The following is a 20635-nucleotide window of genomic DNA, read 5'->3' as shown; positions in this document are numbered from 1 at the left end:
TACTGTAAAAATAGTAATATTGTGAAATAGCATTAAAATTTTAAATGTTATGTTTCATTTAATCATCGAAATATCTACCCCTGAAACAATTTTGCTTTTCACAGGACAGGAAAAATTTATGTTAATGTTTCTCTCGTTTAAATTTTTTTTTTTTTTTTTTGTGATTGCTTATTCAAGTTGTCTTTAATGCATTAAGAAGATGTCCCAGGAGGATAACACATCACAGTGTCCTCAAAATATAAAATCAGTATTGTCACTACTGTAATACGTATAGGCTATGTAAAAAACATATTCAAAAACAATACATAAATGGAATGTTCTTGCTATAAAAGGTTTTAAACTACCTTTTTAAAATGTATTAATTTCAACCCATTAAACATGGTCTGCTCTTTTGTATGGTTTGTTGGGCAGCTAAATTCAATTTGGAACTTTAATTGAATTCACTCAGCAAACTCATGTGAATCTGCACTCAACTGTCTCCATTTCAGACTCAATTAACACTGTTTTACATGTGCCACATTAAATTATAACACTTCAGAGACAGAGCTCTGACTCTTGCTGGGGTGATATGTCATGTATTTTATTGTCTCATGGCATCGTAATTAATCTTTTGCTTACTGCTTTGCTTTCTCTTTCTTTCTCTATCACTGCAATGATAAGATAAATTAAAAAAAGAGGTGTAATGGGAGAGTAATGCAAATTAAAATCTTGATGTTGCTGTACCAACACAAAATAGCATAAATAAAGGTGAGATAATTGATTTGTTGGCTGTATGTCTCTATTGGTTACCTTTCAGGCCAAGGAGCCACTCTCATCGCAGACACCGGCGCCGGAAAGCTGAAATTAGGAGTTCCTCCTGCATGGAAAACAGGTATATGTGTTACCTTCCAACTGAATAATTGGGAGAAGGCCAATTTAAGTATAAACTTCAGTGTAACTCCATGGTGGAGTTGCTATGTTGTCCACTCTATCAGTGGCATTATAACATCACATCTAATGATCTAAAAAATAAATAAATAATCATTTTGGTAACACTTTAGAATACTGTTCCGTCATTAATGAATAACTACACAGGAATAAATGATCCTCACTTTAGAATACTGATCCAAATGCCCAGTAATTCTTTTAGAATTATATATATCACTTGAATTATTCCTATCCAAAACCTCAAAAGCTTCCAGTGACTTCAGTCATTACTAGAGAGTTTTCATGCTTTCACTTTAGCAGACTGTTCCAAATAATGAATAATTCCTTCTGAAGGATTTGATAATACTTGAGTCATTACTAGTAGGTTACCATGATCTTTAGTTTGTACATAATTATACATTGTGCATTACTCTCAGTAATTATGAACCTGTATATAGTAGTTTTTTAGTATTCCTCTGGGAGGTATGAAAAAATAGTTATTGATTAGCTAATAATGAACCACCACAATCAACTGAGAGTTATCACTTACAAAATTGTTAATCAGAGGTTCTTGTTAGTTAGCAGTTACTAATGTTAATATTGCATTACTCATTTGTTCCTGTGTAGTTATTCATTAATGACGGAACAGTATTCTAAAGTGACCACAAATTCAAGTTAGAATAGTCTAGAATAGAATCATAAGTTGAAAAATAAGTCTTTACCTGCAGGTAAATGTTCAACATTAAAGAATTAATGAAGTCCCACATTTGTATGGATTAGATAGTTCTTATTCAGAATGTTTTAAAAATTCCTCAAAATAAAGTTTTGGCATATATGGGTGAATGTTGGGGGTCAGAGATATTCATGCTGACCAGTCAGGTTTTTTATCTTATCAGTCAACATCCAGTGCCACTGTGGCGATGACTGATAAAGGTAGAGGTGACACTGAGGAAACGCTTTTATCTGGCTCTCGCAGCTTATGTCCAACATTTGGCACGTAGATCAATGGAATCGGGAAAGGGAATGAAATTTGAGATCTCGCCCCCGTGAACAGTTGCGCCTCCTTGGAGTGGGTTGTGGGGTGATGGGGTTGAGGTACTGTAGAGATGGAGCACTGTAGGGAATAGTGATGAAATTAAGTTTCAGGCTTAAATCTGTTTTCTTTGATAGTAGGTGTCAGTGAAGATTGCCTCAGTCCTGCTGATCGCCCATGTGCAGATATTATGAAAAATGCTAGGACGTTGGAGTACATGATTCCTTATTAGGCAAATTAGTGTAGTTTATGAGATGTAAAATAAGACCATTTTGTACTGGGTCAAAGGCATATTTTAAAAATACATTTCGAATTAGACCAACACATCAGAGTAATCACAGACAAAGAGTTTTTCATGTTATAAATTGGCCTCAAATGCTCTCCCAGGTGTCACCACTCTGATTACTTCATCAGTCCTTCATTCAAAAAAAGCCTCTCATTCATGCATCGCAGAATTTCTGGCTTTTTTGAGACCGGAGAAGACCAAGCTTCGGTTTCAAATTGAAATAATCTTAAGCTGGAGATGATTGGTTTTGAATCCCTAGCTGATCTCTCCATTATTTGGAATTTCTTAGGGATATTCAAAGGACGAAATCATTATAGAAGGCGAGCACAGTGAAGCTTTACATGGTTTCAGGAGCTGAAAAGGCACAGAGAACCCACTCACGCCACACAACAGGAACAATGGCCGTCAGTTCCCAATCCTCATTCACTTTCCAAAGACCCATTACATATAATCTATGTCCTGAGCTGGTATAATTGACATGTCCTTTCATGGGAAACCATTTTATTCCACCTTAAGCCTATGAAGATAGAGGAACTAGACGATCGTCTAAAACAATGAAATAGAAATCTTCTTGTTGCCAATTGTTCAAGTAAATGGACATTAGCTGGATCTCTCTGCCACTGCTATTTCAGCAGAAATATAATATCGACAGAGACAAATGTTTTTTTTAAATGGATTCTTTAGACCAAGTGCTTCCATACTGTATTTTTACACTTTTGCCACTTAAATTGATGCTTCTCCCAGTGACAGTGACATTACCATATGTTAACCTGTGGAGGACTCATTTTTCCACCTCACTGCCTAAATGCTGTAGAAAGGAAAAACTGAAGAATGACGATTATTCTTTTGATGTCCGACATTATGATTTTATTGCTACTGTTGTAAAGGTGCCGTGAGCACCTTGATAAGCTAAAATGGTTCAACTTACAGTACTTTGTATATTTAATGTGAATATAAATATTTAAATTTCTCCTTGAGGTGAAGGGGCCTTTAACAACGTTTGTATGTGCTTTGTCTATGCCTAGATATGAAGATTGTGAAAAATCTGGTTTCCAAGACGGTGGCCATTCATCAGCTGTCCATGGAGGCGATGCATGCAGGTCGGCAATCAAGCTGACCAATAAAATCTCCTCTAAGTGCTGCTGCCACTTTTCTGAAAGCACCGTAAGTGTTTCTGATGGCTACCTGATGCACTTACAGTGCCGAACTCTTGCTCTGTAAGGCCGTTGTGAAACCATTTCTTTTTACTTAACGGATATCAAGACCAAAAGCTATGTTGTTTTACACTTGTCTGTTAAACTAATGCAAGTGCAAATCTTTTCCCCCATGGAGAAATCTTTATCGTTATTTATGTGACTGTTTGTTTGCTTTTGGATAGGATTTGGACTGAAACTAGCCATAGTTAAGCATAAAGGCATAGTATTTTTAATTCTCACAGATGAAGTTTTTCTATAGTCCTTTTTGTTTTGTAAATTGGCTCATATTGCATTGCCATTTCGTTTTTTAATAGGAACAATAATGATTGTAGCAATGCCTTCGAGTGAGGTTATTTTTGTGGTTAGAATTTTTAACCAACATGTGATTTGCATATTGCACACGTGCTTGACACGTAATTTAAACTTAAGTGAATTAACTTTTTAATGAGAGTGGTTTTCAAGTGTTTTCATGCACTCTCAGTAATTACACTTGTTTAAAGTGACACGCAACCTACTGCCACACTCTAAATGCATCCACTCCAACCAGAAATATCAAACATCAAACACTAAAAAAGTTCACCATCACTAAAGAACATGGTCCTGGGGAACCAGAGAATGCCTAGTCTGTATAAAGTCATAAAAACGAATATTTTAATAAAGTTAATCATTTACATAATCCTATATACTGCACTGTGGATTTTCTAACAATTAGTTTCTGAAAGTTTTTAAAGACACTCTTGCAACAGCTTTTAAGCCTTTGAAGACAGTTTGAATACCACAGAGAAAAATAATGCCCGCGTGGCAGATGAATCACAAAATCATTAAAGTAACATGAATGACATTTTCTTAACTTTAATCATTGCTAATATTTTTGTCTCACACCATCATGTTTAAAGATTGTCCATAGTGTGAAGCAAATATTCCTTCCACTGATTGTTGTTGTTATTTTGTTCCTAAACTGTAGACGTTGCTATAAACATCTTTGTACGAAAGTCTCCCTTTTCAAGAAAATATATTTTTTGGAGGTAAATTTTAATACTCCGTTGGCCCTGCCGTGGATCCTTGGTTGGTTAGCTGTATAAGCAAAGCAAGCTTTTGCACTGGTGCAGTTTGTTTCATATACTGAAGCTTGCAAAAAGCTGATACCCTGCAAAACAAAATACATAAACCTGCACATAATTGTTCCAGTCTCATACTTCACAGCTAGATCATTCCAAATAACCACTGGGCTATACCAGATTGTTGTAAATTCCAACATAAACCAGTTTGATTGCTTTTTTGTGCCATTGTAGCAAACTAGAATCTTATTGAAACTAAGCAGCTTCTTTCCATTTTCTATAAAGGATACAGATTCTATTAAGGATGTAGAGTCTACCTAAATTTACTCCATCAGTCCCACAATAGAAAATGAGATCTAATTTCAAACCTACAGGTGAACAACAAAGGTAAAGAAAAAGGCTCATGCCGGTGTGTGGCAGATTGGAGTTGGATTTAAAGAAGAGAGGGTTATTGTCTTTTTCTTGCACTTTACCACTCTAATGATGCACTTATGTCACCCGCTCTTCCCTTTTTCTTACACCTTACCTACTTAAGGAGGAAGTCTTGATTGGTAAGTCGATGCTATCCGCAGATTTAGGGACTTACTGTAGGCCGCTGGTGGACTGTAAAATCTCTTCCGACAGGGGACTAAAGCAGAAACATGTTTTCTCAAGGATTTTAAATATTTAGAGTGATGGAGATATTTCTTTTGTCTGCAACCCTTTTCATATGATTATATATATATATATATATATTACTTAAGCCCATTCTGTGATGTCTGTTTAATGTTCTTTAAAGGAAAGCAACTTTCAAATTGGGGATTTTCTGTTTCCTTTTACTCTCTCTTTCTTCTGACTTAAAAGTAGCTGGAAGTTTATTCATGTAGGTTCTTTTCTTTCTTTTTTTGATCTGGATGTTTTCTTTAATTTGCCTTTTTCATTAGCATTGGTTCATTGTTATTTTCTCTCTTCAGTCTCTTTTTCATTAGTTTCTTTTGTAAGAGTACTTGCTTTGTTCTTCTCCTTTCTTTTCAAACTTCTCGCATGTGACAGATTTGCATGGCGGATTTTAATCTTTTAGTTTCTGTCCTAAAAAATCTTGATTAATTTCCTCTCTGTGCTCTGTAGGGACATTTGTGCCTTTTAAAGAGTACTCAGACTGCATCATGCAGGTAGCAGATTGATACGGCCTTATTTTTCTTTAGAAAAACAACAACTTTGCTTTGTCTGCTTGCAGGTCTCACCATCACGTCATGGGGTTGAGGGTTTAAACAAAATGATGATCGTCCAGGACTCAATATCCACTAAGGGCAAAGGTCAGGCAGATTACGATTCGGGAAATGACACGTCCTCTCCACTGTCAAGTAAAACTGGCATCACAAGGTCAAAAGTGACCAGAAATGGAAAGTTCTCTTGTCAGGATTTAACATGTCCTGAGAAGCTTAGACTAGCCGATGGGGACAATGCCTCGGATTCAGGCAACTCACTAACCAGCTATGACTCTCTGGGTAAACCAGTACTCAGAGAAAACACCCTACACAGCTCTGTCTTCAACAAGTTTAAAGGGTAAGGCTGTTTTGAATGCATTTTACATTAACTTTAAATATGTCTAAATTGTATTTTGATGGTGTACATCAAATGTATCACTAACATGCCATTAAACCATGTATCTTTCCAGTGAAAGAATTGTCGGTGTAGGTTCGGCTTCCATTTCACTTTTAACATATGACCACTGATGAGTGACCAAAACAACAGTTATATAGAGCAGTGCTATTAAGGCATCATTGAGATACTATTATAGATTTGATTAATAGTTTGAATTCGATTTTATTTAAAGTCATTTTGTTGTAGTTTTTTTCCCCCATTAGTTTTGTGTTTTAATGTCTAGTTAACTATAATAATCCTGGTACAAAGTGCAGACTCTCTCTCTGCAAATATCCAGATATCCTGTCACTTACATTGTGAAGTAATAAAGTAAAGGCCTAAAATAATTTCCCTCTTGTAATTGCAGTGTAGAAACAGGCAGGAACGCTGATTTGGAGAAGACACAGCCTCCGGGTCTCGTCACCGATAGAAATCGGAGTCCGTCTTATGATAGATATCAGGAACGAACGAGGTCCCGCAGCAGAAGCATATCATCCCAAAGCAGATACTCAGGGCGCTATTCCAGAAGCCGATCCCTGTCCTCAGGGAGGAGGTGGGTCACACAGCGGCTATTTATTATAGGAACTCTTATTTTAAGCTTTCGATTTAGTCATAAACTCGTATGTTTATATCTGACAATATCATTCCCCCCGGCTCACTTACAGATCATATTCCCGTTCGTCCAGTTATTCGCTGGATTCACGGAGAGACAGTCTGTCTAGTGCGAGCAGTTGCCGCAGTCTAAATTACTCACGGTGCACACCAGACAGGTGATTTTTAGCTGAAAGGAGATGTGTAATTTGATCTAATATAATTCTTTCATTAAAAGACTGACTCTAGTATAATTCTTTAATTAAAAGACTGTGGCAATGCTGAAATCTGTTTTTGAAACACATACATGCTCGCATCTCTTTTATGTGTGGATGAAAAGGTTTCGAGAGCGGAAAAGAGACTGCAGTTCCTGCAAGAGTAGAAAGCACAGCAGGAGAAGACCTTGCTCCCCTATGAGAAAGAGAAGAAGAGATTCCCCCAGCCACCTGGAAGCCCGTAGAATTACAAGGTTTGTTCTTGAATCACAAACAGAAACAACTCTGCTGATCCTACTTTGGAGATCAGTTAACCCAGACAGAGTCTATATACTTTTCCCACAGCTTTCTGCACTGATTCTAGGAAGAAATCTCTAGAAATCTGCAGAATGAATTAAAGCTGCGCTGAGAGCACACTCTAATTGGTAGCTGAAGGCATTAGCAAATTAGCAAAAAATATTTAACACATTAACAAGCAAGTCGTGGGAATATCAGGCATTCCAATTCTGTGTAAAAATGCAGAGCTTTCTGCTGGCATCCTCAGGAGAAATAAAAATAGACATACAGTCTTCAAATTAATGTTGATGGCTGTTTAGGAGAAGCAATTGTATAACAATATATATTTATAGTAAAGACATTTATAATGTTACAAAACATTTCTACTTTAAATAAATGTTGTTCCTTTGAACTTTTATTTCATCAAAAAATCCTGAAGAAAATTACAGTTTCCACTAAAATATTAATTAGCACAACTGTTTTCAACATTGATAATAATAATAAAAAAAAATTCTTGTGCAGCAAATCAGCATATCAGAATGATTTCTGAAGGATCATGCGATGCTGAAGACTGGAGTAATGATGCTGAAAACTCAGCTTTGCATCACAGGAATAAATGACATATTAAAATATATTAAAATAGAAGACACTTATTTTAAATTGTAATAATATGTCACAATGTTACCGTTTTTACTGTATTTTTTGATCAAATAAATGCAGACATGGTGAGCATAAGAGATTTCCTTGAGAGATTGTTAGACAAAAAAGACCCCTAACTTATCCTTTTAGGATTTTTATTAAAGTTATTACTAAGACTTTCTTTGTATTCTGTCCTGCACAGTGCCAGAAAGAGGCCCATCCCTTACCATCGTCCCAGCCCCTCTGTCAGCAGCAGATCCTCCAGCCTCCTGTCCTGGCGCCTGTTTTCTCTCGGACGCAGTCGTTCACGGAGTCGCAGTCGCAGTCGCAGTCACACTTCTTCTTCATACAGGAGCTACAGTCGCAGCTCATCGTGGAACTCTGTATATAGCAGACGCAGTCGCAGTCGGAGCAGAAGCTATGACTCAATTGTGAGCTACAGCAGAGCCCGCCGCTAATTTACGGATGAACCAGATGCTGGAGTGCTGAGCTACAGCATGAGCCCAGGACCGCATCTTATTGTAACTGGAAATGAAATGGAGCAGCACTGAGAACATGCTGTGCTTGGATGTGGAAGACCAGGCAGTGACAGGATCATCTGTTCAGTGTCAGATAAGACTGAAGCTTTCCATATTGTTGTGTACTAAACTGTGTGCTTTCATCCATCCCGCTCAAAGGAAAAGAAAAAGCCTGCTCACAAAACCTGCTGTTGTAGGAAGGACCTGAATGGAGGTTTCACTATGTGCACTGCAATGTGTGAGTTTCTGCTATACCTGGTTTTGCTCATAGGTGTTGAGGATATTGTTGTTCATTTATCAAAAACAGCCGTAGTAGATAAAAGGAAGTGTCTTCATGTGCAGGGTCACTCACGAGACGCTCATAGCCTTGACTGTAAAAGCCGATGTTTAAATCTATTGTATTTTTGTAGTGTTTTCTTTTTTTATAGATGTCAAAAGCGCTTGAGGAGAAAGATTTATTGCTTCCATAACAGCTTTTACTGAGAGCAGCCGCTTCTGTGTTGCACACACCTTCACTTTGAAAAATGTGCCATCCGAATTAGCCCCACCGGCAAACGCACACCCCATCAGCCCAAATGCCAGCTTTATTTATCTTCTGTTGAACTGGAAAACAATTCAAATGTCATTGGCTGTGATGGAGATGATGATGATGATGGTGGACAATCAAAATGCAGCGGATGTGCTCCACTGGTAGGAACCCTTTTGCAGGGTCCAGCTGTCCATACTGTGTTAAAAAAATGTGTTAAACTACACATTAATCTAGCAGACCTCAAGAGACAGAATGAAGTTTTTTTTTTTATCCATCAAAATCAAGGCTACTTCTGAGTGAACAAAGAAAGGTAAAACATTTTCTGCTCTACTGACTCTAAAATTAAAGCACTGGCATACATATTATTATTATTATGTCATTTTTAACATAAGTCGTATTAAATTGTATAATATTTTTAATTATTTATTATTTGAATGCCTAGTCATTTCTATTTGTATCTGTTATTTATTTCTGTTAGGTATGCAAATAGTGCGGTATAAATATTTATTACTCTGATCACTTGAATTATTTATAATATAAAACCTTTGATATTCATATAGAAAACTTTTTTGTTTACAGTATATCATCCATTTTTCCACAAAATCCCACAGTTTAAACATTCAGTCCTGCATTAATTAAATCACAAACTTTACATACTGTAAATGATGATGATATTTATCAATACAAATGTTTTATAAAGCATATTTATTGGTTGCAAATCAGTGCAACAACAGAGAAAATATTACAGACTGGGAGAAATGAAGACGGCTGTTATTAGAAATCCATCAGAGTGGCTAGATCAAGGATTTTTTGAAAGGATCAAAGATATATATTTGTTGTGTGATACAGCTTGATGAAACAGCGTATAAAAATCATCACCTTCATCACAACAGATAATGGCAGTTTCTTTGTTTCTGTGTCATAAAGTCTATTGGAGTGCTTGTTAAACGAAGGCATGGTGATCTCTATGCACTGTACATTATTAGCTGTCTGACTGTTGTGAATTCTGACACTTGTACAGAAAATTTGTTGTAGATGAAGGGGAAAAAACTTGAAGTGTATCAAATGTTTTATCTTGTTGAATTCATCTTGTTCTCTCGTCTCAAACCGTAAATGAGTTTAGTAAATGATTATGTAAATCTGTTGTGTAAATATGCAAACGTTTAGTGCGGCAGTATTAGGCATGGGCTTTATTTATTGAGATGGAGTAGTGGTACTGACTGTTTACAAGGCTGGCTTTCTAATTTACATTATTTGCATTCTTTCAAAAAAAAAAAAAAAAAAGCTGAAATGTTGCCATGAATTAAACCATTTTTTTACAGAATCAAAGTCAAAACATGCTACAGAGGTTGCCATTGGCTTCTGTAACTGCAAAACACTATTGCAACATCCTGTAATACCAATAATTATTTTTGCACAAAATGTGCGGTAAAGATATATAGCAAGTGTGTATTGGTTTTAGTGCAGGGCATCAGGCTTGAAGATTATGCTAAGGACATTCCTCATATTACCCTATTCTACTATGTATATACAATGCTGTCTATGTGCACAAGAGTATCAATGTCTCCCTTGCTCTTCAAATTAATGGCTAGTTCTCTGTGGTCTGAATCTGTAATGATATTCAAAGAGTTCTAAATAAATTATTCATCTAATTAATTGACCCGATATTTTGTTCCTTTAAAATTGCACTCTCTTTATTCACATTCAAATTATATCCTTGCGTTCCTGATTTGCATAGTAAAAAAATGGAGGGTGGGGTAAGATGGGTCTTGCACTTTCACACTTCCATTGGCTGAATCCGAAATTGCTCCCTATACCCTCAAATAGGGCATTATTTGAAGGGACAGTCAATTGTAGTGGTGTCCGAAACCATAGTGGACGTTATCGAGTGCACTCGTTCTATCCAGCCGATGTACACTCAACGGTTGTCTGAATTCGCTCACTCGTTTTCATTCACTCCTTTAAGTGAACTGTATTAGTGGACTAACGTACTGTAGGGGTTTAGGGGGCGATTTCGGATTCAACCCTGGTGTTTGGTTTTCATTTTCAAGGACAAGGACTGTTTCCTTTGTCCTTAGTTCCCCACCATCATTATCCATGGTTATTCATTAATTAGTTCACCTGTTTGCATTCAGATCATTATCGTGTGTATTTATACCCTTCATTTCCTTTTGTTCAGTTTTCTGGTGTTTATTGAGTTTTAGTGCTCACTGTTACGTTGCTTTATCATGCCTGGATATCTGCTTTTGTTTATTTTGATTAAAGTATTTACGTTCATCGTCTCCTCATCTTCCTCTTTGGACGCTACGCGTTAAAGGACACCAGACCCAAAAATGAAAAGAAAGATGAAAATCGCTGCCATCAATGTGGCACTGTGAAACTGGCCGGGACTACGTGGAGGAGTATTTTCCAAGGTGGCCGATGTTTAGAAGATTGTGTGGAGGAGTTCGCTGACATCTGCCACCTGGTGACGTGCCATGACATCACACTCATGCAAGGTTTTTGGTATGGACTTCCTCATGCCCAGTGGGGATCGCTGTTGGAGTCTAGCAAAGTACATCAACTTTGCTCTCTGGGTGGACGGATGGTTCTTTGAGTTGGGAAACGCTGAAGAGGAGAACAGCGTGACCGTCCAGCCCCACCCAACATCCATCATCACATCGCCAATTCCAGAGCCCAGCCAGCCATCAGCCACTCACACGGACATTCAGCCAGAGCCCACCACAGACAGAGCTCAAGCCTGCCACGATGAGAGAGCCAGAACCTGAAAAAAGGACAGTGCCAACAATCGCCCAGGACCCTGAGCCCTATAAAGTGTCTGACCAGGTGTGTGAAACGGCACCACTGTGTATCGCTGTGGAATGCCTGGTGGAGTATGAAGGTATGGAGAAGGACCCCGCCCACCATCCCAGCATGAGGGGTAAGCTGAAGTTGCTTCCACCTTCACCAGCTCTGCGTCCTCCTCCAGAACCCCCGGCCCCCCATCGCTTGGTCGAACCGTTACTGTGCGTTCTCGCACACTTTCGTTGTGTTTGGTTTTCATTTTCAGCGACTTTTAGTTCACATTCTGTTTTCTTATTTGTCCTTTGTTTCCCACCATCATTAGTATCCATGGTTATTCATTAATCAGTTCACATGTTTGCATTCAGAGCATTATCATGTGTGTATTTATACCCTTCAGATCCTTTTGTTCAGTTGTCTGGTGTTGACTGAGTTTTAGTGCTCACTGTTATGTTGCTTTATGGATATTTGCTTTTGTTTATTTTGATTAAAGTATTACCTTATTTGTACTTTCATCGTCTCCTCATCTACCTCTTTGGACTCTACGTGTTACAAGTCAGAGGGTAAGCTAAGCCACATAGAGAGGTGTGCTTGATTTTTATTTGACCAAAATAAACAGGAAGTGGCCATTATTTGATCTTTTTGTGACTGAGAAGAGCACATAATCAAAGTGCATGAAAGTGAAAGTATTTATTTTTTTAATATGGACCACTTTTACATGACATATGGCCCTATTTCTGTGGAAACCATGAAGTGATCGAAATGTTTTTGTCTAACATTATACAGTAAAATTTAAAAAACTTTAAAACCTTTTATATTTAAAAATATCTAAAATTATGTAGGCTACTTATTATATTCTATATGATAATTTATACTTGCTAAAAGAAAATCTGTCTGAAAAGTCAAATAAATGTTGATATTTTGTTTCTTACAATACAATTAAATACATTTTAAGTAGGCCTAGGCATGGCTAATACATTTCAACTGATATAAGACATCCTAAAATATAACTGCGTGCATGGTTTTTCTCGCTCGTCTTACGTAGCCTACTTTCCCCTACATGACGTATGCGAGGAGGACTCGTTTGAAGAAGGAAAAGGAGATGGGCCTACCGCATGCCTATGTTGTATTTCGTCACATTTCGTGTTTAGAACGTTATTAGTGTTGTTCTTATGAGTGTGTGACTCCTCTCCGGCCTTGAGGAGTGAGTAGTGTTCTATTATGAAGTGAATGAGTCATCTGGGGGTGGGTTAGATTGGACCAGTCGCTGTCCGGTGGAGCCAGTCACAGCCCGGGGTCTAAACTTGGAAAGGGAGGGTCTTCAGTCAGCTGTCGTGAGCTACCGAGCACTTTCTGGACTTTATAGACCGGCAAATCACATATAAACCGGTGAAAGAGCACTTACATCGTCAGTAAACTTCTAGAACTCATACATGAGTACAGTGGTAGGCTTAAACCTAGGTGCGTAATCACGCGCCTGGAGAGTTGTTGCGAAAAAACAAAACAAAACAAAAAAAAACAGAATTTGTTTTGCGCTCTTTTTAATAATTGATCCTATTCGGAAATCTGACAGCAACGCGACGTTCTGAACAGGAAAAGTTGTCTAAACTAACTTTTTCCAAGTTTCACAATGGCAGAAGGGGATTACTACACTATGGGCAACCGACAGAGAATTCCACGGGATCCGTTCCGGGAACAGTCACTCGCATCTCGCTTTATGGAAGATGACTTTGGACTGTCACCCTTTCCCGACGAGTTATCGATGGAATGGCCCGGCTGGGCGAGACCTCGGCTGAGCGCCCGCCTCGACGCGCCGTGGTCTGGCTCGTTGCGAACGGGCTTCCCGCGGGCGAGCATGGGCTCGCCGCAGGGCTTCAGCTCCATGTACAGCGAGAGCCCTCGCCGATCCAGCGCGCCCCCGACCAACCCAGACGAGCCGTGGAAAGTGTGCGTGAACGTGCACAGCTTCAAACCTGAGGAGCTTAATGTCAAAACTAAAGACGGTTTTATAGAGGTGTCAGGTGAGAAAACACTTCTAATCATTGAGAAGGATGAGTTATTATGAGAACACAAACTTAATTACCTTTATAGCCTACAATAATGAATCATGGAATAACGTTGAATGGAATATAATTTACATTTGTGCATTTACCAGACGATTTTATCCTAAATGAGGAGCATTAAGCAGTTCGTCATATGCATTTCAATTATGCAACTTTTTTTTAAAAAATTGTAATTATTCCTACATTAAAAAGGCCATTTCTTACAAAATAATAAATAACAAATATTTCTGACAAGTATTTTCTTATTTCATATAGGCCTAGCACACAGATCATTTAATATGAATTTGTTTATTTCTCAAAATTGACTTGATTTTGTAGTATTTTTATGTCCCATTTTAATTGCTTTAATATCCTATTTTAAATATGGCCTTTTGGACCCCATGTTCCATAAATCTCTGCCGCTGTTTCTCCGCTGCAGTTTGAGAATGGAAGGCCTTTGAGTATGACTTGCACATTATCAGCTAATCACTTGTAATTAGCCACCTGCTGAGATCCCTTGATGACCGCTTACATTAAACACATTGAAATAGTCCCATACTTTTCTCTTTAATCACTAAAGTTCTTTTGTAAAAACTGAAATTGTGTATCTATAATGCGGAAAAGTCGAAGGCCAGTTGCTGCCTTCTCCAGAAATACATTTTGTTGACTGTGATGGCAGGACAGAAGTTCAGAGTTCAGGAGAGAGCAAAGGCCTGGTGTGCAGGGATTAATATAAACACTGTGCTGGTATTCCAGCTGGGTCACTCAGTCACAGTGGGAGGAGGGTGGGGACAGCGAGACTTAACTTCACATAACCTCATTCTAAAAGTGTCACACAGAGATATCAAAGTGAACTACCCTACGCACTGTTCTGATTCTGATGACCAGTTTTGGACCATTTAAGTTCAACATTGCCCTGAAGTAAAGCATTGTCAAACAAATGCCACAGCCATGTTTGAATGTCTTTGTTAAATCGGGAAAGGCCATTGCACAGTATGTCAGTGGGTAAATGTCTATATGTGGATAGATTTTGCTCTCAAAATGTTCTTGCGTCCCAGTATATTGTAAATGGTTGAGTTGTTGATTAGAAATGTTGAAAGTGCTATGAGCAAATTGATCAATCAAATGTGTTTGTGCTCAAAGTGTTTTTTAAAGAGCCGGTTACTGTAGATATGTTGGCCGCGCCGAGACACAATATGGCATGACTGGCATTTAGTGACCAACAGCTGCAGAGAATGAGGCCAAGAGGCTTTTAAACAGGCTTTCTTGGTTTGAAATACTACAAAATCATATATAGTGTTGCCTTTGCAATGTCTGTAAAATGTGAAAAAAAGAAGAATAAAAAACCTTATATGCCATGGCTAGAAAATCTGATACTAATAAACCTGTTCGGGTCTAATTTTATGTCAGTGTGGCAAAGGTTACTCTTCTGTGAGCAGCCAGTGCGGGGATTCACATCAAGAAACCTGTTGATGTTTAAAGCAACACCTTTTTCGAAATAAGTTCTTATTCACAAGTGTTGTATGGTCGAATCGATCTCTGCGTTAACAACTGCCTTTGTCTTTTCACCAGGGAAACACGAGGAAAAGCAAGACGAGGGCGGAATTGTTACCAAAAACTTCACGAAGAAAATTCAGTAAGTATGATGATTGGATCAAAAGTTTCCGGGGGCTTCTGATTTGGAACCTTCTAGAATGATGAAGCAGCTTCCAGAGGAATGTCACTCTGAGTTATTAAAGCAACACAAAGCATTCCCACTCCTCCACCCGCCCCAACCTCTCTGCTTTCTTCTTGCTCTTCAGAGAGTCAAATTGGATGGTAGAGGCAGAGGAAAAGAATCAAAGTTATAGAGATAAAATAGACAACATATCACGCGGATCCGATGTCTGCAGTAATTAAGATACATAGTGATTTGATTTTTTTCCTGTCAACATGCTGTTTCTCTGACAGAGACACACAGAAATAGACTATAAGAAAGAAAGAGAGTTTAATTATTGAACTTTTTACACTATTGTTCAAATGTTTGGGGTCAGTAAAATCCAAGAAAGAACTTTTATTCAGCAAGGGACATTTTTTTACATAAAAAACAGTAAATACTTTTTTAATATTAGAAAAGATTAAGTAAAATAAAACCTTGAATTACAGTTTCCACATAAATATTAAGCTGATAATAAGAAGAAACGTTTCTTAAGCACCATATCAGCATATAATGATTTCTGAAGGATCGTGTGACACTGAAGAGTAATAGATGCTGATAAATCAGCTTTGCCATCACAGGATTAAATTACATTAAACATGATTTATTTTAAAGGATAATATTCACAATATTACTGAATTTTTTTCTTTTTGTTTTTACTGTATTTTTGATCAAATAAATGCAGCTTTGAGCATAAGAGGCTCCTTTCAAAAATATTAAGAAATCTTACCGACCCTAAACTTTAACGATAGATATGATTAATAGTGAAAGCTTCCTCTCAGTGTCCATCTACATCCAATGTAAACTGCTTAGCTAATTTGATGTTGACAGGCCATGTTGGTTGTGTGAAATTCCAACAGTTGAACATTAGCATTCTGCTAAACTAAGCTAAGAACACACACTTATAGAAGATACAGGCCACGCATAAATTACATTGAGCTTTTTTATTAATAGCTTTGAGCTATTGAATGAAATCTCAATCTCTGCCATTTGCTCCTCAGTAGCAGAGCTGTGATGTCTGAGTCACAGCGCAGGACGGCTATAACATTGCTGTGCTAATTGAATAGTGTCAGGCTACTGCAGTCGGCTACATGCTAAGGTTTATATAAACTCAGCAGATGCTTGGCAACAAGCGTGAAACCTTCCAGCCTTATTTGGCCATGATGACTGACAAAGCTCAGGGACACTCTCTCTCTCTCTCTCTTTATCTCTCTCTGTTGTGTTCTCTCACACTCTTTCGCAACATTCATAAAAATAAAACAGTACAGAAAACCTTAGTGAGCTAACTAGGTAGCATTTTAAAGTATCATAGGTGTCAATAACATTACGTTGTTCTTCTAGCCAAATTCCTTTTGGAGGAAGCATTTCCAGATAGGGTTTGGGTTCAGTAAGATTTGTTTTTGTTTTTTTGAAAGAAATTAATACTTTTATTCAGCAAGGATGTATTAAATCGATCAAAAGTGACAGTAAAGACATTTATAACATTACAAAAGATTTCTATTTAAAATACATGCTGTTCTTTTGAACTTTCTATTCATCAAAGTAACCTGAGAAAATATGTATCACAGTTTCCACAAAAATATTTAACAACGTAAGTGTTTTCAGTATTGATAATAACTAGAAACGTTCACTGAGCACCAAATATTAGAATGATTTCAGAATGACATCAGAGGAATAAATACATTCTATATATATTAAAATAGAGAACAGGTATTTACAATTGTAATAATATTTCACATTAATACTGTTTTTACTGTATTTTTGATCATATAAATTCAGTCTTGGTGAGCATAAGAATAAAAAAAACAAATATTGCTGACCCCTAACTTTTGAACAGTAGTGTATTATGAGGAATTTTGTTTAGATTGTACTTCCTTACATTAAAAATTGAATTACATTTAAAATTAAGAAATGAAGGGCTTAAATACACAGACAGGGTCATCAAGGTTAAACAGAACAGGTGCAGAGCTAATGAATAACCAAGAAAACTAACTAGGGAACAGAACTCAGGCAAAGCAGAGGGAACAGAATAAAACACAAAGAAGCTAAACAGACATTTACAATATTGTTGATTGTGAGAATTGATTTAAATTGTTAAGTACAATTATTTCATCTAGCATTATCCAAACACAGCATTCGTCTCTCGAATCTATAAAGCAGCCCTAAAAGTTCCCCCACCCTTTAGACTGTTGTCGTAGAAGACCAGCAGGAAGTAGCTTTGCATGATATCACCATCCATTCATGTTTAAAACAAGTTCCACCCTTTCTCTGTAGAGCAGATATGAATTTATGTTAATCCAGCCTTAAAGGCATCACATTCAAACAGACAGTGAGAACTCCTCTCATTAGAACAGCTGCAGTCAGTCTGCCTGCTAGATGATTAGACTAGTCTGTAGATAGAAATTTCTGGTGATAAACTTTGCATCAGGAGGCGATTTGTAATAATTGGGAACAGATTCTATTTCTGAGCCAGCACCTGGAGCAGGGCTCCCTCGTTCACTCTCTCTCTCTTTCTCATTGCAAGTGATGGCAGGCAGAACATTAAAATGAAAACCACAAAATGCATTGAGAATTATCTTCTAGCCACAAGCTGCCACAGAGAAAATGAAGTTTGTTGAAAATTAAACCATAATGAGAATATACGGAGTATAGGGCATAGTGTTTGCAATTTCCATGATGATTCCCATTCTGGGTTAATATTAACCTAAAGACTTGAGTTAGACCTCAGTTAATCTGGGTTATGTTCAGACAATTCTGTGTACATGTAGATGCTAATATTAAACTGAGCATTGTCAAGGTCTTATTGTAACATTTGGTTTCAAGCTTTGTTTCAGTGCAGCTGTAAGGTACAATTAAAAAGCACTTTTTTAGTTGCAAAATATGGTGTGCATTTAGATATTAGATATCAAATATGTATCAATGTACAACCACATTTAAAGGGGTAGTTCACCCAAAAATGAAAATTACCACTGCCATTATAAAGCTTGAAGAGCCAGAATTTTTTTAAATATAACTCTGATTGTGTTCGTCTGAAAGATTATAGTCATATACACCTAGGATGGTAAATCATGAGATAATTTTCATTTTTGGGTGAACTCTCCCTTTAAAAATGGCTAATCTAATAAAAAAAAAAAATTTGTGTGTCGGGGGGTACACAAAAAAAAATAAGGGCTCTTTATTGGCATCTATGAAGAAACTTAAACATTCATGGAACCTTTCCATTGCACAAAAGGTTATTTAGCGGAAACAAAGGTTCTTTAGATAATTAAAATGTTCATCACTCTAAGAAAAAATGGTTCACTGAAAGATTTTTCGGGGATCCAGACATTCTGTGTCGGCAAAAATCCAGTTTTAGAACCTGTATTTTTATTAGTGGAAAATGGACATCGTTCTGAACTCTCTCTTCTTTTACAGAATCCCATCTGATGTGGACCCAGTCACTGTGTTCGCCTCTCTGTCTCCGGAAGGTGTTCTCATCATTGAAGCCCGGCAGACCCCTCCATACTACCTCTACAGCAACGAAATGCCCGCAGAACCCATGGAAGAACCTGAGGCCAGACCGCAGGAACCCAGCATGGCTTCAGCTCCAGTCTTTGATGTCAGGGAGTGAACTGGTGTTCGCATGCCTATGGTATTTGTTCCAAGCCAGTGTTAAAATCTAGATTCATCAGTTTCAAAAAATTACTTAAATCAAAAGTCATTAATCTGCTAGTGAATAGTTTATAAATTAAATGTTACTCTACATAGTACATGGTTGGATCAAATACCAGAAGCTTTCAGTTACTATATCAATGAAGATAAACAAATGTGATAGAGCTACCGGTCAAGTGAGAAGGAAAAAGGTGTGAAATGGGATGAGACCAGGCCCAATTTCTGTACGGCTGGAAATAGGCATGGAAAAATGTACGTAGATGCGAATGCACGGTCAACATCGTAATGGCACGTCTCATTGTATATACTTAACCTGCATTCCTCTCAGTCCTAAAGGGGGCGATAGAGTTCCCTTCAAATGTCAACAATTAAATGGATTTTTCAACCAAAATTCATCTCTTATTCTCCAACATGTTGACCCAAACCTTTATTCTGTGGAAAACAAAAGAAGATATTTGAAGAAAAAAAAATCTCCAAACAATAGTTTCAAAATGATCCAATGCTGTTTTAAACCCCTAAAAAAAAAAAAAAAGTTCTTCAGAGCATTCTTTAAAATATCTTCTTTTGCGTTCTCCAGTAGAAAGTCATACAGGTTTGAAATGACATGAGGGTGAGTAAATAATCTCTTTTGACCTATCCTTTTATCTAATTTGCTTGGTAAGTTACGATTCTCTTTAAACTGTTGCTCCGCCATGCCGATCTCATCGAGTAAGATGACACTGAGAATGCGATGTGTGCTTGAGTTGAGTTGTAAATTCCATTCAGACACATTGGATGTGAAATCAAACTTTGATGTTGAAATTGAATGTTTTTAAAATATGTTATGGACTTTCTGTCCCTCATTTAAACCTAATCTTGTTTTGTCCCTGAGTTCGAATGAAGGCCCTGTTTGAATAATCTGAATTTTTGTCACATTGGACTATTTATATGAAGGTCTTCTCTGGGAACTGGGCCTGAATGCTAGAGCTTTTTCTCAAGTGCTGTTTATTGTGTCTTCTTTCTTTCTTATTTGTGGGTGTTCTTTTTTCTTTTTGTGTAGGGATGTATGCTATGCGTTTTTATAATAAATGATTTTACGAAAGCAAGCCTTTTATTACTCCTCTCTGCAAATCTCAATCAAGTGAATAAATGGGCTGCATTACAGATAGAACTGGTATTATTTCTCAGCTTTACACCTGTTTGCTTATCCCACTTGTATAACCTTCGGATGCTTTCGAGTAATAAATCGAGCATCATGCTCTCCTTCGGTTGTCTCTGTCTCACAATCCTCTGTCCTCGATCACATCTGGGTGTTCGGATGGCAGATTGGCTGTGTGCTTATGGGAACGACTCCATGGGAGTTGTCTCTGCACGGTTGCGGTAATTGGGTGACAGATTAGTGTGGAGATTATTCCGAACGCTTTGGCTCACTTTCAATCTCCTCCACGAGGATGTGGAGAGAAAACGGTCCTCCACTGCTGATTAACTGATGTGTTGCCCATTGGATTTTTCTCTTTAAATTGATCCGAGCTCTCTCGTTGTCTAATTTTCAGAGTTTGAGGTTAATGAATCATGAATATTCCCGTGCTCAAGAGGAGCTGGCATCTTAACCACCC

The 20635-nt window shown here is 37.5% G+C and overlaps 2 protein-coding genes and 1 long non-coding RNA gene across 3 annotated transcripts in view; all 3 read left to right on the top strand.

Moving 5' to 3' along the window:
* Positions 1-10522, top strand: part of srrm4 (serine/arginine repetitive matrix 4) — a 51766-nt gene extending 41244 nt beyond the window's left edge. The window contains exons 7-13 of the mRNA XM_084414546.1: positions 797-871; positions 3251-3389; positions 5696-6024; positions 6470-6655; positions 6768-6872; positions 7034-7162; positions 8026-10522. Of these exons, the coding sequence (XP_084270672.1) occupies positions 797-871; positions 3251-3389; positions 5696-6024; positions 6470-6655; positions 6768-6872; positions 7034-7162; positions 8026-8281 (1219 nt within the window). The 3' untranslated portion in view covers positions 8282-10522. The remainder of the gene's footprint in view (positions 1-796; positions 872-3250; positions 3390-5695; positions 6025-6469; positions 6656-6767; positions 6873-7033; positions 7163-8025) is intronic.
* LOC311293219 overlaps positions 1-20635 on the top strand; it is a 267232-nt gene that overhangs the window by 78798 nt on the left and 167799 nt on the right. The window lies entirely within an intron of this gene.
* Positions 12717-20121, top strand: hspb8 (heat shock protein b8). The gene is made up of 3 exons (XM_084413967.1): positions 12717-13672; positions 15266-15329; positions 18804-20121. The coding sequence occupies exons 1-3, from the start codon at positions 13282-13284 to the stop codon at positions 18997-18999; spliced, it is 651 nt and encodes a 216-aa protein (XP_084270093.1). The 5' UTR covers positions 12717-13281; the 3' UTR covers positions 19000-20121.

The sequence above is a fragment of the Rutilus rutilus genome (assembly GCF_951802725.1).
Source record: "Rutilus rutilus genome assembly, chromosome: 7".
Lineage (NCBI taxonomy): Eukaryota > Metazoa > Chordata > Actinopteri > Cypriniformes > Leuciscidae > Rutilus > Rutilus rutilus.
Note: the sequence above shows the minus strand (reverse complement) of the source record. Positions and strands in the feature narration are given on the sequence as shown.